The sequence below is a fragment of the Coregonus lavaretus genome (genome assembly GCF_964263955.1).
Source record: "Coregonus lavaretus genome assembly, chromosome: 31".
NCBI lineage: Eukaryota > Metazoa > Chordata > Actinopteri > Salmoniformes > Salmonidae > Coregonus > Coregonus lavaretus.
In genome coordinates this window covers 2,517,032-2,533,850 of record NC_140018.1, presented here as the reverse complement: position 1 = coordinate 2,533,850, position 16,819 = coordinate 2,517,032, and the positions used below count along the sequence as shown (strand labels likewise).

The 16,819-nt window shown below is 48.3% G+C and overlaps 1 protein-coding gene across 1 annotated transcript; it reads right to left on the bottom strand.

Annotated features, from left to right (window-relative positions):
- Positions 1 to 13,767: 13,767 nt before the first annotated feature.
- LOC311107018 (vertnin-like) lies at positions 13,768 to 16,819 on the bottom strand (the record flags this gene model as incomplete). Its single annotated transcript, XM_084149471.1, has 5 exons — positions 16,505 to 16,819; positions 15,633 to 16,246; positions 15,352 to 15,444; positions 14,804 to 15,139; positions 13,768 to 14,608 (listed from the first exon to the last, which is right to left on the bottom strand). Exons 1-5 carry the CDS (start codon positions 16,814 to 16,816, stop codon positions 13,768 to 13,770), a joined length of 2,196 nt encoding a protein of 731 aa, XP_084005597.1. The 5' UTR covers positions 16,817 to 16,819.

The following is a 16,819-nucleotide window of genomic DNA, read 5'->3' as shown; positions in this document are numbered from 1 at the left end:
GGATTGTGATGCAGTGGTACCACTTTAGCCAGGACGAGTTCAGGCAGGAAACCATCCTGGGAAGAGAGGAGTTGGACCTGAGGAGAGCTACTCAGTGTGTGAAGAGACAGGGAGAAGTTGCAGGGAGGCAGGTCAGGATGGTCGACACTCCAGGATGGTTTGGCTGATTCCCTTACAGACGGGACTCCTGAGCTGGTTAAACAGGAGATCATGCTCAGTGTGTATCTGTGTCCCCCCCCCAGGATCCCACACTCTCCTTCTGGTCACACGGGTGGATGAATCATTCACTAAAGATACACAGAAGAGCAATACAGGACCACCTGGAGCTTCTCAGTGAGCTGGTCTAGAGTCACTCTATAGTGCTGTTCACCTATGGGGACATGCTGGGAGACACAACCATTGAGCAGTACATTGAGAGTGAAGGGAGGGCCCTCCAGTGGCTTGTTGAGAAATGTAGAAACATGTATAATGTCCTCAACAACGAGAACCGGGGTGATCGAAAAACCGGGGTGATGGTCTCTCAGGTCACGGAGCTGCAGGAGAAGATAGAGGATATGGTGGCAGGAAACAGAGGAGATTTCTTGGTCCTTTACCCTAAAAGGGTACAAAAAAAGGAACTGGGGTCCTGAGGAGGTGTTGAGGAATCAGATGCTCAGCATAGACCTTCATCCTCCCATTGGTGAGTATGGTATTCATTCTAATTAATGAATTATATTATTCTAATTAATCTTAGCTTTGAAGCTGTTTATCAGCAAAGCTCCACTCATACAATAAATGTATTCCTGGTGTAACAACCCAGCCTGTAAACCTATCATCCCACCCAAACTGAATATTCTTATTAGAGAAGTTACCATGTTGCCGAGCGACCAGGATTCAAGACACACCTTAGCCGCGTAATACAATATTTAGTTTTTATTTGTTCCACAGTGACAGAAGGAGACAGAAGACTTGAGACTGGATATACAGTAACTCTGAACAGATGTCTGAGGGTGGATCCACGGCTGGCTTCAGGACATTATCATATGCAGTAAACACGTCGTTCCCCCCACGAATTATGCAGCGCCTCCTCGTATCTACTGATGGACAGAGACAGATCCACAGTCCCCCTCCCAACTTCATAGTGGGGGGGACAATAATCATAATATTTTATTTCCCATGTTACAGCCACCAACAGAAATGTGTATTTTGTTCACATTACTCAACTTCCTCAGACGTCTCTCTCACACACAGTTGAGAGGAGCACATGTTGTGGGGTGAAGAGCCTTGCTCAAGAGCCAAATGGTAGGGAATTGTCATCAGAATCTGAACCCATCAGCACTACAGCGATTATGGCCAAGGCTTTCGACTCTGTCAATCACCGCGTTCTAATTGGAAGACTAAATAGCCTTGGTTTCTCAACTGACTGCCTCGCCTGGTTCACCAACTACTTCTCAGATAGAGTTCAATGTGTCAAATCGGAGGGCCTGTTGTCTGGACCTCTGGCAATCTCTATGGGGGTGCCACAGGGTTCAATTCTCGGGCCGACTCTATTCTCTGTGTATATCAATGATGTTGCTCTTGCTGCTGGTGACTCTCAGATCCACCTCTATGCAGACGACACCATTTTGTATACATCTGGCCCTTCATTGGACACTGTGTTAACAAACCTCCAAACGAGCTTCAACGCCATACAACACTCCTTCAGTAGCCTCCAACTGCTCTTAAACACTAGTAAAACTAAATGCATGCTCTTCAACCGAACGCTACTTGCACCCGCCCACCCGACTAGAATCACTACTCTCGACGGGTCTGACTTAGAGTATGTGGACAACTACAAATACCTAGGTGTCTGGTTAGACCGTAAACTCTCCTTCCAGACTCACATTAAGCATCTCCAATCCAAAGTTAAATCTAGAATTGGCTTCTTATTTCGCAACAAAGCCTCCTTCACTCATGCTGCCAAACATGCCCTCGTAAAACTGACTATCCTACCGATCCTTGACTTCGGCGATGTCATTTACAAAATAGCCTCCAACACTTTACTCAGCAAATTGGATGTAGTCTATCACAGTGCCATCCGTTTTGTCACCAAAGCCCCATATACTACCCACCATTGTGGCCTGTACGCTCTCCTTGGCTGGCCCTCACTACATATTCGTCGCCAAACCCACTGGCTCCAGGCCATCTATAAATCACTGCTAGGCAAATCCCCGCCTTATCTTAGATCATTGGTCACCATAGCAACACCCACCCGTAGTATGCGCTCCAGCAGATATATCTCACTGGTCATCCCCAAAGCCAACAACTCCTTTGGCCGCCATTCCTTCCAGTTCTCTGCTGCCAATGACTGGAACGAACTGCAAAAATCTCTGAAGCTGGAGACTCTTATCTCCCTCACTAACTTTAAGCATCAGTTGTCAGAGCAGCTTACTGATCACTGCACCTGTACACAGCCCATCTGTAATTAGCCCACTCAACTACCTCATCCCCATATTGTTATTTATTTTGCTCATTTACACTCCAGTATCTCTATTTGCACATCATCTTCTCCATGTCTATCATTCCAGTGTTAATACTAAATTGTAATTATTTTGCACTATGGCTTATTTATTGCCTTACCTCCATAATTTACTACATTTGCACACACTGTATATAGATGTTCTATTGTGTTATTGACTGTACGTTTTGTTTTTGTTTATTCCATATGTAACTCTGTGTTGTTGTTTTTAATCGCACTGCTTTGTTTTATCTTGGCCAGGTCGCAGTTGTAAATGAGAACTTGTTCTCAACTGGCTTACCTGGTTAAATAAAGGTGAAATAAAATAAATAAAATAAAAAAGACTGACAGGACATACAGTAAGGATACGCTGACAGGACAGACAGGACAGGACACACTGACAGGACAGACAGGACAGACAGACAGGACACACTGACAGGACAGACAGACAGGACACACTGACAGGACAGACAGACAGGACACACTGACAGGACAGACAGACAGGACACACTGACAGGACACACTGGACAGGACAGACAGGACAGGACAGACAGACAGGACACACTGACAGGACAGACAGACAGGACACACTGACAGGACAGACAGGACAGACAGACAGGACACACTGACAGGACAGACAGACAGGACACACTGACAGGACAGACAGGACAGACAGACAGGACACACTGACAGGACAGACAGACAGGACACACTGGACAGGACAGACAGGACTGGACACACTGACAGGACCGACAGACAGGACACACTGACAGGACAGACAGACAGGACACACTGGACAGGACAGACAGGACTGGACACACTGACAGGACCGACAGACAGGACACACTGACAGGACAGGACCGACAGACAGGACACACTGACAGGACAGACAGACAGACAGGACACACAGGACAGACAGACAGACAGGACACACTGACAGGACAGACAGGACACACTGACAGGACAGACAGGACACACTGACAGGACAGACAGACAGACAGGACAGACAGGACAGGACAGACAGGACAGGACACACTGACAGGACAGACAGGACAGGACCGACAGACAGGACACACTGGACAGGACAGACAGGACAGACAGGACAGGACACACTGACAGGACACACTGACAGGACTGACAGGACACACTGGACAGGACTGACAGGACACACTGACAGGACAGACAGGACACACTGACAGGACAGACAGGACACACTGACAGGACAGACAGGACACACTGACAGGACAGACAGACAGGACACACTGACAGGACAGACAGGACAGACAGACAGGACACACTGACAGGACAGACAGACAGGACACACTGACAGGACAGACAGGACAGGACCGACAGACAGGACACACTGACAGGACAGACAGGACACACTGGACAGGACTGACAGGACAGACAGACAGGACAGACGGAACGTACACAAACACTTCCCACTGGGCACAGACGTCAATTCAACATCTATTCCACGTCGGTTCAACGTCATTTCATTGAAATGACGTGGAAACAACGTTGATTCAACCAGTGTGTGCTCAGTGTCTTACCTGGTTAAATAAAGGTGAAAGGGAGCTAGTAGGATCGAAGGTTATCCTCCAAGCAGTGAGTATGGTACTCTGACTAACCTACCAGAATCTAAAGGTAGTTAGTTATATATACAGTCATGTAAACCACACATCAACGTTTCTCCTTGACCTGAGCTGTTGTGTTCTACAGTGACAGGAGACAGCTGACCTGTTATTGACTCTGAACAGACGTCTGACCTGTAGCTGAATCACTAATGAACCCAAAGAGTATTTACAATTTAGTAATTTAGCAGACGCTCTTATCCAAAGCAACTTACAGTTAGTGAGTGCATAATTTATTTATTTATTTTTTTCATACTGGCCCCCCGAGGGAATCGAACCCACAACCCTGGCGTTGCAAACGCCACGCTCTACCAACTGAGCTACACGGGAGTAGGATGTTCGACTTCATCTCTGAGGATCCAGAGGTTCTTCAGGAGTAGACTGGTTTTGTCTTGTGGTCGGAAAAGACTCCGATGATACTGTAACAGTGGGAGGTTAATCATTCAAACTAGAACAAGTTATATGAATTTGGAAGGCAGATTTTGATATGTTTTGACTGTAAATAGCTATCCTTTCTGTCTAACATTATTAAATATTTTTTTATACAATCATTTTTATGATAGCCATAACATTCATGTACAGTGAGGGGAAAAAAGGTATTTGATCCCCTGCTGATTTTGTACGTTTGCCCACTGACAAAGACATGATCAGTCTATAATTTTAATGGTAGGTTTATTTGAACAGTGAGAGACAGAATAACAACAACAAAAATCCAGAAAAACGCATAAATGTATTAGCATTTTAATGAGGGAAATAAGTATTTGACCCCCTCTCAATCAGAAAGATTTCTGGCTCCCAGAAATTCTTTTATACAGGTAACGAGCTGAGATTAGGAGAACACTCTTAAAGGGAGTGCTCCTAATCTCAGTTTGTTACCTGTATAAAAGACACCTGTCCACAGAAGCAATCAATCAATCAGATTCCAAACTGTATATTCTCCATTACAATTATACAATAAAAGGCACTATTATTAAGCTGAAGCGTTACAGATTCCGCGATAGAAATGTAAAGATGTCATATTGATCTGACATATTGCAGCTTTAACCGTGAATGTAGTCTCCGCTAAAGCGGGAACATTCCCTTTAAAGTTAAATCACGCTGTAAAGCTGAACTTCCACGATGCGGATTGAACAGAGCCCCTTACTTTGGTATGCAGAACATAAAGGCATGAGAATGGTGGAGACAGTGGCCAGATAAACACAACCAAAAGCATGAAATTGTTGTCTTACCTTGTCCATAGACTGCTTATAAGGTAAGGAAACCAATGTTAGTTTGCAATTTGGGTGAACTATGCCTTCACTTTATAAGTGCTGATGCCACGGACCCGAGGAGGCTCAAGTTATTTTACAACGATGTCTCATCCCGTAAAACGAAACACCTAATTATCCATGCAGTTCATTTTTATTCAAATCAGAAACAAGCAATTAACAGCAGCCTGCCGTCCTCTACTGCAGCGACAGACTGAGACACACACAGTGTTATACAGTACGGACAATCCCACTGGATTAGGAAATAGCTGATAAATATGGAGGAGTGGATTGAGGGAGGGTACCACTAACTATGTTTTTCCCCTAATGCTCTATTGCTCTTTCCTGTGATTTGACTAAGATTCTGGATGGTGTTTTTTTTTGTTGAGATATCAAGCTATTTAGGAACACTAGGCCTACACACCCGCCAAAGGCACAACAAGATACAACAAGCAATAGGAGAATTGATTAACTGTCAAAACCAATGTGTGTGTGTGACCGAGTTGAGAGCTCACCTTTCTACAAAGCCAGCCCTGCAGCCTCTTCATCCGTGTTGAATGAGGAGCAACACTGCCCCCTAGTGTACAGACAATGCACATACAGTACCTCTTTGTTTCTGGTAAAAAGTAGGATGATGAGATTAACTGTTCATATTCACTTCATAGCAGACTCTTACACTCATGTTTAATTTCTCACTTAGGGGTAAACCCCTATCTATCCTCATCAAAACTCTGCTCTTATAATAATTAAGTAGGTGCTTACACATGAACGAGTGTGTATTATACAAATTGGAAATGTTTTTGTTTTTTTGCATCTCTGAAGCAATTAAGGTTTAGTGCTTTGCTCGAGTGCACATCAACAGATTTTTCACCTTGTCGGCTCAGAGATTCGAAATAGCAACCTTTCAGTTACTGGCCCAACACTCTAACCACTAGGCTACCTGCCATGAAATGGCTCGGTTATTTTGACTAAATAGGTCACGTCACTTTTGTTTCCAAAAACTGAGTAATAGCAGGAGGAGAAGTCAGATTACGCCACCATTAAAAAACAAACAATGTGACTCAAAAGGAGGGGTCAGACAGAAATTGGGCGGAACGGTCAAGGTTGGGAAACAATGGTGGAGTGAACTGAGAGGGATTAAGCTAGAAGGCGTGTATTATGAGTAAAAATGAAACTGTATATAGGATGAGAACTGAGAACTGAAAAGTAGTTCCCTCCCGAGTGGCGCAGTGATCTAAGGCACTGCATTGCAGTGCTAGCTGTGCCACTAGAGATCCTGGTTCGAATCCAGGCTCTGTCGTAGCCGGCCGCGACCGGGAGACCAATGGGGTGGCGCACAATTGGCACAGCGTCGTCCAGGGAAGGGGAGTGAATGGCCGGCAGGGATGTAGCTCAGTTGGTAGTGCATGGTGTTTGCTACGCCAGGGTTGTGGGTTTGATTCCCAGGGGGGGCCAGTATAAAAAAAATATAATGTATGCACTCAATAATGTAAGTCGCTCTGGATAAGAGCGTCTGCTAAATGACTAAAATGTAAATGTAGTTGCTCTGCAGATGAGCTCGGCTCTATTGCTTGTGCAATAAAGTCTATCTTGATTCTACAAAACTCTGAAAGTGCTTTATTTTTTAATGAGGACAAGGATGATTTTCCACAACAAAGGCTCCCTGGTATCCATGAAAAGACTGCTGTGCTTTACCGCTCAGTCTGAGAGACACACAAACGTTTATGCACGCCACACACACACTCTCTCTGTTTCTCCTCCTAACTGCTATATGCTAATGCAGGAAGGCTCCAGCCCCCAGCCTCCAGCCAAACAAAGTGCTGTAGCTTAGCACCTCAGACAGACTCTATACTCTGGCGGGCGGGGGGAGAACACTGTGACAGAGAGAGAGAAAGAACACTGTGAATACCCCTCATAGTGGACAAGAGGAATTACCTATGTAAGAATACTGTTAAATCGACTACAGCTCAGCCTTCCAACACCATAGTGCCCTCCAAGCTCATTACTAAGCTCAGCGGCCCTGGGTCTGAACCCCTGCCCTGTGCAACTGGGTCCTGGACTACGCTGATCCTCAACACTGGGACCCCAGGAAGTTCAAGTGTGTCCTCTCAGCTCTCTATCTCAGGAAGCCTTTAGGTATTTTATTAGGATCCCCATTAGCTGTTGCAAAAGCAGCAGCTACTCTTCCTGGGGTCCACACAAAACATGAAACACGACATAATACAGAACATTAATAGACAAGAACAGCTCAAGGACAGAACTACATCAAAAAAAATGTTTTAACGGCACTACATATCAATACATACACACACACTATCTAGGTTTTTAAAAATGCCACACTGTCTTTGAATCAGCTGTTGTTTTCTCAGAGGAGAAACACATGCACACATTAAAAAAAGCATTCACTACTTATCCTTTTATCTATGAAAGGTCATTCACAACTAGCTCAATTTGTGTTTACCACTTCACACATTTATTTTGGGATTCCACCCCTGTAAACATCATTTGCCTGATGACGCGCGAGTGGAGAGCGCATTTGTTTCCACGTTCCACTCCTCAACACTTTGAAAAAGGTCAAAGGTAATTGAGGAGAGGACCGGGAAACCAAACAGGGATACTTCCACAAGATGGTGAAACTATCCGAGGGCAAGATGGAGCTATTTCCACCTGAGTAGACAAGGAAAATACTGTATCAGGGCCAATCTGTTCAGATGAACAGAACAGGAAGAGCCTTGGGGAGTAGGCCTTGGCAGTAGGGTTCGCTAGGTATGGCTGGGGAGTAGGCCTTGGCAGTAGGGTTCGCTAGGTATGGCTGGGGAGTAGGCCTTGGCAGTAGGGTTCGCTAGGAATGGCTGGGGAGTAGGCCTTGGCAGTAGGGTTCGCTAGGTATGGCTGGGGAGTAGGCCTTGGCAGTAGGGTTCGCTAGGTATGGCTGGGGAGTAGGCCTTGGCAGTAGGGTTCGCTAGGTATGGCTGGGGAGTAGGCCTTGGCAGTAGGGTTCGCTAGGTATGGCTGATGGCCCTCCTGATCCCCATCTGGTCTCTGGCTCCCAAAGATTAGATAGATACGGGTGTTTTTCCTTCCTCCCCCCCTCTACCCAGACCCTCTCTACCCTGACCCTCTCTACCCAGGCCCTCTCCCACCCTCTCTACCCAGACCCTCTCTACCCAGACCCTCTCTACCCAGGCCCTCTCCCACCCTCTCTACCCAGACCCTCTCTACCCAGACCCTCTCTACCCTGGCCCCCTCTACCCAGGCCCTCTCCCACCCTCTCTACCCAGACCCTCTCTACCCAGACCCTCTCTACCCAGGCCCTCTCCCACCCTCTCTACCCAGACCCTCTCTACCCAGACCCTCTCTACCCTGACCCTCTCTACCCAGGCCCTCTCCCACCCTCTCTACCCAGACCCTCTCTACCCAGACCCCCTCTACCCAGGCCCTCTCCCACCCTCTCTACCCAGGCCCTCTCTACCCAGACCCTCTCTACCCAGGCCCTCTCCCACCCTCTCTACCCTGGCCCCCTCTACCCAGACCCTCTCTACCCTGGCCCCCTCTACCCAGACCCTCTCCCACCCTCTCTACCCTGGCCCCCTCTACCCAGACCCCCTCTACCCAGGCCCTCTCCCACCCTCTCTACCCAGGCCCTCTCTACCCAGACCCTCTCTACCCAGGCCCTCTCCCACCCTCTCTACCCTGGCCCCCTCTACCCAGACCCTCTCTACCCTGGCCCCCTCTACCCAGGCCCTCTCCCACCCTCTCTACCCTGGCCCCCTCTACCCTGGCCCCCTCTACCCAGGCCCTCTCCCACCCTCTCTACCCTGGCCCCCTCTACCCAGGCCCTCTCCCACCCTCTCTACCCAGACCCTCTCTACCCAGACCCTCTCTACCCAGACCCTCTCTACCCTGGCCCTCTCCCACCCTCTCTACCCAGACCCTCTCTACCCTGGCCCCCTCTACCCAGGCCCTCTCCCACCCTCTCTACCCAGACCCTCTCTACCCAGACCCTCTCTACCCAGGCCCCCTCTACCCAGACCCTCTCCCACCCTCTCTACCCAGACCCTCTCTACCCTGGCCCCCTCTACCCAGGCCCTCTCCCACCCTCTCTACCCTGGCCCCCTCTACCCAGACCCTCTCTACCCTGGCCCCCTCTACCCAGGCCCTCTCCCACCCCCTCTACCCAGACCCTCTCTACCCAGGCCCCCTCTACCCAGACCCTCTCTACCCAGGCCCTCTCTACCCAGGCCCTCTCCCACCCTCTCTACCCAGACCCTCTCTACCCAGGCCCTCTCTACCCAGACCCTCTCCCACCCTCTCTACCCAGACCCTCTCTACCCAGGCCCCCTCTACCCAGACCCTCTCTACCCAGGCCCTCTCTACCCAGACCCTCTCCCACCCTCTCTACCCAGACCCTCTCTACCCAGACCCTCTCTACCCTGGCCCTCTCTACCCTGGCCCCCTCTACCCAGACCCCCTCTACCCAGGCCCTCTCCCACCCCCTCTACCCAGGCCCTCTCCCACCCTCTCTACCCAGGCCCTCTCTACCCAGACCCTCTCTACCCAGGCCCTCTCCCACCCTCTCTACCCTGGCCCCCTCTACCCAGACCCTCTCTACCCTGGCCCCCTCTACCCAGACCCTCTCCCACCCTCTCTACCCTGGCCCCCTCTACCCAGACCCTCTCTACCCTGGCCCCCTCTACCCAGGCCCTCTCCCACCCTCTCTACCCTGGCCCCCTCTACCCAGGCCCTCTCCCACCCTCTCTACCCAGACCCTCTCTACCCAGACCCTCTCTACCCAGACCCTCTCTACCCTGGCCCTCTCCCACCCTCTCTACCCAGACCCTCTCTACCCTGGCCCCCTCTACCCAGGCCCTCTCCCACCCTCTCTACCCTGGCCCCCTCTACCCAGACCCTCTCTACCCTGGCCCCCTCTACCCAGGCCCTCTCCCACCCCCTCTACCCAGACCCTCTCTACCCAGGCCCCCTCTACCCAGACCCTCTCTACCCAGGCCCTCTCTACCCAGACCCTCTCCCACCCTCTCTACCCAGACCCTCTCTACCCAGACCCTCTCTACCCTGGCCCCCTCTACCCAGGCCCTCTCCCACCCTCTCTACCCTGGCCCCCTCTACCCAGGCCCTCTCCCACCCTCTCTACCCAGGCCCTCTCTACCCAGACCCTCTCCCACCCTCTCTACCCAGACCCTCTCTACCCAGACCCTCTCTACCCTGGCCCCCTCTACCCAGGCCCTCTCCCACCCTCTCTACCCAGACCCTCTCCCACCCCCTCTACCCAGGCCCTCTCCCACCCTCTCTACCCAGACCCTCTCTACCCAGGCCCCCTCTACCCAGACCCTCTCTACCCAGGCCCTCTCTACCCAGACCCTCTCCCACCCTCTCTACCCAGACTCTCTCTACCCAGGCCCCCTCTACCCAGGCCCTCTCCCACCCTCTCTACCCAGGCCCCAGATCGTTCTCTCTCTGCACCCCTGGAACTCCTATCCCTCTCTCATCTACTTACACCTCTGTCACCATGCATACAATTACACCCCCCCCCCCCCCCCCCGCCAGCCATTCCCTTCATTAGCACAAGGACAATAGAGCAGACAGAATGGAGACTAGAGTCAGAAAGAGATCGTGTCATCATGGTCAAAGACTGAGTTGTGCATTTGATGCACTGTAACTCCCTATGGGGAGAGTGAATGAAGAGTTGCTTTCACCACCATCTTGCTCTTTTATGAGGTCAGACAATCTCATCTGAACCTTAGAAAAACTATGGTTGTTTTTCAAACACTTGTTGGTCAGACAGATTCAGTTGGCAATTCACATGAACTTCATGGCTACCTGTAAAAACGATCTGAAGCCCCACTTTGTTCCACTGCCTTTAGCTTTGATAAATGGGTAACATGACATGATATACAGAACACGTTCTGCCACTCAGAAATCAGATGATGATTGAGCAGACATTTGAAACCCCGCCTCTTTAAGGAATACCTGGGATAGGATCAAGTAATCCTTCTACCCCCCCCCCCCAAAAAAACATTGTAAAGTGGTTATTCCACTGGCTATAAGGTGAATGCACCAATTTGTAAGTCGCTCTGGATAAGAGCGTCTGCTAAATGACGTAAATGTAAATGTAAATGTCGGCACAGGTGAAAAAGACATCAGAAAATGAACAACCGCACTATGGCCCATTGACATAGCAGTTGGGAGAGAGCCATCGATTGAGAAAAGAACATGCCCCCTGTCGAAGCAGATTAAGAAGCCCACTGCGATCACCGTGTTTAGAACTCAGCTTGGTCGACGCCTCAGAAGACTAGTCCTACATCACGGTCTCCTCAAGCTCGAGGACAATGAACTACAACGGAATAAAAATCACACGTCTAAACTAAAGCTTGATAACCTGCTGCCAGGTATGTGAATGGAGTTAGAAGCAGTACGATTGGGTTGACTTGCAATCAAGCACAAGCCGAGTTTGAGTTGGTGGTTTTATTGATATTCTGCCTTATAGCAAAATGGGGTAAAAAATATTTTCCACTATGTGAGTGAGAAACATGTTGTTGTTGTTGTAGTACACTCCATCAGATGACAAACAAATAAATATGCAGAAACTGAAATATAGAATGTTTGGTTACTATGATGGCAGTTATACACCAGTGTCTAAAAATGTCAATACTCAAGAGAAAATGTGGTTTGGAAAAAAAATTACTGACATTAAAAATTTTTTTTATGTAAAAGTCAAAAACATAATTGATGAAAACTAACATACCATAGTTTAAGACTTCAAATATCAAGAAGACACTTCACAGTATAGTAACCAGACAAAAACATGATGGGTAGTTAAAAAAATTAAAAAAGTATGGTAATCATAAAGAAAATAGAGATTCATAAAAGGAAATATATACTCAATGAGGCCAATTAGTATATTATAATTACATGTTCTGGTAGTGAGTCCAGAAGTGTTGTAAACATTCATTAGTAAACAAATTTGTCAATGAAAATAAAACAAATGTGTCTTGAAAAGACAACCCTGTAACATATGGTGGAAAACCAATAAACCCCCCTCATACTGTTTGTGGTTGAGATATGTTCTGTATCCCAATGAAATAACATAGTGCAGAACACCTAGAGTTAGGAGACTCGCTGGGCCACAGCTATAGGTGATTACCTGTTTGGTGTAGCATCTACTGCTATATAAATCACACCATGTTGAAGTAAAGACCCTGAAACGGAAACAGCGATGCACCAAGTGAAATCATCCTTTTGGATGTACATTCAATTGTCACATTTTTGGGGGGAATCAAAACTCAGTGTTTGCAGAACATGCCTGGACAACCAAAAGGGAGGGGGGAAAAAAAGGATACACTTGATTTCTGAAACAAATACCTTTCCCCATAACTCAAACAGACTTCTTTCAATACAACAAATCAAAAAAAAAATACAAAATAAAATACAAAAAACTTCAACCACTACGAATCCTCCATAACTCAAACAGACTTCTTTCAATACAACAAATCAAAAAAAAAATACAAAATAAAATACAAAAAACTTCAACCACTACGAATCCTCTAGAACAGATACAGACTTCTTTCAATACAACTCATTAACAAAAAAAGGTAAACCACTTGGAATCCTCTAGAACAGATAGACAGACATCAAATGGATTAACAAAAACAGCACACCCTGAAAACAATTACTAACGAACTAAGAGAGAGATGAGAGATGAGATGAAAACCAACCAACCATCCTGAGAGAGATGGGATTAAAACCAACCATCCCGAGAGAGATGAGATTAAAACCAACCATCCCGAGAGAGATGATTAAAACCAACCATCCTGAGAGAGATGGGATTAAAACCAAGACTACAGAGACAAGAGGAGAAGGAACAACCATTCTCAAACAAAGAGCCATTTAAATAAAGCTCCACTGTCACCATCAGGGTGACTTTGAACTGCCTTTTGCCTGGAGGCCAGCGGAAGATTAGTGGAACAGTCTCTTTTCACACACGTGCAAATGTCCATGAGCTGAAGGTGATAGATAAAGGAATGGAGGGAGGACAGGAACAAACAAGGAGGAGGACAAATCATGATTAAGATGCATTTAGCTACAATTCCAATGCATTAGGCTTCACCCAGGTGCTCAAACAAACCTCCAACCAAACAAATACAGTGTGCTCAGTTGAAGAAAAATTGTGAAAAATCTACATCATAAAAAATAAAAAAGTGGGTGAGGGGGTGAGTTGATACTGATGGCTCTGTTTGAGGGAGTGAAGGGGGGAGAGGGGATAGTTTAGGATTCTGAAGAGACTAGAGACGAGAGCATTTCAGTTTGTTACAGGGACACCCTTCTGCTTAAAGCTACTGTAACAAAGTGTATGACCACCATTTCACTTGGTGCCCTCTCTCAGCCATGTCTCTCAGCCATGTACCAGTGGCACGCCGTGATGCAGGGCCCTCTTCCACATATAATAGGTAGAGCGGGGAGTCAGGGGGAAGTAGGACCTGAACTCTTTGAAGGTGGGGAAGGACTTCTCCTCGAAGCGTTGCTGGAGGAACAGCTTGGCCTTGGCCTTGAAGTTGGCCAGGACCACCAGATCCATCACAAACATCTGGTCGTCTGTTGCGGTGGTGGCGGCGGCGGACATCTTGGCTGGGTTGGGGAGGGGCAGGGGGGACCTGGGTAGAGGGAGAGGGGCATCAAAGGGGGGTGTCACAGAGGTTATTGTGGAAGGGCCTCTCGGACCCTCTGTTGGATCCCCCTCAGAGAAGAACACGTCCTGTGTCAGACCCCTCGTCTTCATCTCACTCTTCGTCACGGCGTTAACGTTCTCCATTACTGGGTTGTCGCTCTCCATAATATTCTCAGGTCTGTTCACCTCTAGAGACGGGTGGGTGATTTCCTCCTTCCTGTTTTGACTCGGGCCGTTGCGCCACATCCAATAGAAACAGAGTGACAGGGAGGGGTAGTTCACTTTGAACTTGGACAACGGCCATCTTGACTTCCACAACTTCACCTTGGCTGCTTCTCTCAGTTTCTTCCTGCGTAGGAACACCAGCCTGAAGCCTTTACGGTTGTTTCTACAGATCTTCATTATGGGGAAGACGGCGGCAGCGTGACCATGGCTCTCAGTCCCCCTGATAGGGGACAGACCACCGGTGGGGCTACTCTTATCCGCATCGGAGCCGTCTTCACTGCGTCTAGCCTTGTAGCTTCTATTGAACAGCATGGCCTCCCTTCTCCAGTTGTAGTATGTGGATCTGGATTATTTCAAATTAAAACTTTAGTTAAACTGCATTTCAAATTGTAACACACTTAACAGTAAATCAATAAAATGAAGGAGGGAGAAAGAAAGAAAACAGAAGGCAAAAAAAAAAAAAGATGAATAAAATAACAAAAAGACAAATCATTGATTAAAGGCCATGCTATACATCAGTCAAATCCTTGTGGCTGACCTGGAGATGCCTGGGAAGCTCCTCTTGAAGATCCTGAAGGGGAACGAGGTGTTCATAGCGATGCATTTCTGAAGAACCTTCTTGGCTTCCTGCATCAGCGCCAGGTTCTGGGCCCGTTCCCCGTCCATCTTATCATTGTTGTAGTTCAGGCCAAACAGACTGGCCACGCTGTTGTGGTGCTCTGGTTCTGGCTCTACCTCACGGTCCTCCTGCCCGGGCTTGGACTCAGGGGAGGACCAGGATTCCTGCTCCGTGCTGTCCCCTGGACTCACCTCCCCCGTGGAGAAACTACCGCCGGACGAGATCAGCTCGTGCTTCCAGGCATAGTAGGTGGACCTGGAAGAGAATCACATTGTTGTTGTTCCAAAGGAAAGGTCATTCAGCAGCATAACTATACAAGACAACGGCAGCATGACCATGGCTCTCTGGGCACAGAAAAGTCAAGTTAAAAATCGATATAATTTTTTGAACCATTTAAAAAACGATAAAAGAAGTACATCATGTGGGGATCTGAACTGTGTTGACGGTGCTTTCAGTGTCTTATTTACCTGGAGATCTCAGGGAAGAACTCTTTAAACTGGTGCAGTGGGATGAGATTCCCTTCCAGGTAGCACGCCTGGACGAAGTGTTTGGCCTCGTACCTTCACAGAAAGAGATAGACAGATTAATACTCATTCAATGTCAGCAGAAGGTTAAAACATACAGACCAAACAACACAAACAAACACAACAAGCCATTAAAAAGTGGGAAAGTGCCAGAGTGCCATGATGCTGATGTCATCAGTATCTACAACAGACAAAGAGTATTAAGGAGTTGTATAGAGGTGGACCTGGCAGCAGATTTCTTGCGGTGCTCCTGTGTCTGCCGCCTCCAGCGGTAGAAGGTGCTCTTGGTGATGTTGTACTTGTCCTTCAGACTGGAGTAGGATAGGTGAGAGTCCCGGTTGAGAAGCTCCAGGGACTTCAGCGGGGGGACCCTCTGCTCGTCGTTAGGACTGCCCATCTGGAGGTCACTAGCCTGGACTAACGCTACAAAGACTCTGGGTCTGAACCTGGAGCTGGTGGAGCCCCCCTCCAGCTCTCCAGACCACATGATGTGCATGGTGATTGGATCCAGGTCTTCGGGGTAGGACCTCGGTCTTATCAGGCGGTTGAAGTAGGGCCGTATCTTGAGGTTGTACATGGGGTAGACAGAGTAGATGTTGCACCGGAGGACAGAGGAGAGGGCGTAGAGGTGCCACATGTTGGCATAGGAGCCGGAGAAGCAGGAGGCTTTGACGTCGGCGTCGAAGATAGCCTCGAGGACAGAGAGGGGGAGGTTGAGCATATCCTGGGACTCCTCGGCACACAGGCTGAACCTGGCTGCCTGCAGCATCACCTTGGAGTCGATCATACCACCCAGGTAGTACCTCTTCCACAGCAGCATGTCCACCACTGTACGCACCTGGAGGGAACGGAGGACACGTACAGTACAAATTAGGCTACAGACCGATACAGTAACTAATTATAATCTTGCAAACATGTGTTGTCAGAATGCAGTATTTTTATATTTTTGAAAACATGGAAAATACATTTTAGCTCTGAGTTATCCACATTCAAAATGACGTAAATTATAACCTTCATGCTTTGGAAATACAAAATCCACAGAAGCCAATGAAACACATATTTCATTCAAATGCAAAAAGAAACACTTCCTGCTCACCTGTAGCTCCACACTGAGACTAGTAGTCCCCACTAGCAGCATGCTGGCTGCATCAAACAGCAGGTTCCCCTCTCCCTTACAGACCAGAGGTAGGAGGCCTCCAGGGGCGTCAGCAGGGTACAGGCTATGGGCCACGCCGTCGATGCCTGCCCAGTCAGGGAACTCCTGGCAGGAGGAAGAGGGTAGGGTGAAGGGGGTCAGGACCTGGTGGACCTCCAGAGCTACCCTGGTGAGGGCGTCCAGGCCGGAGCTCTCTGTGGCATCCTGCAGCTCCCCCAGGACTGACAGAACCACCTCCTTCCTTTGAATCATACC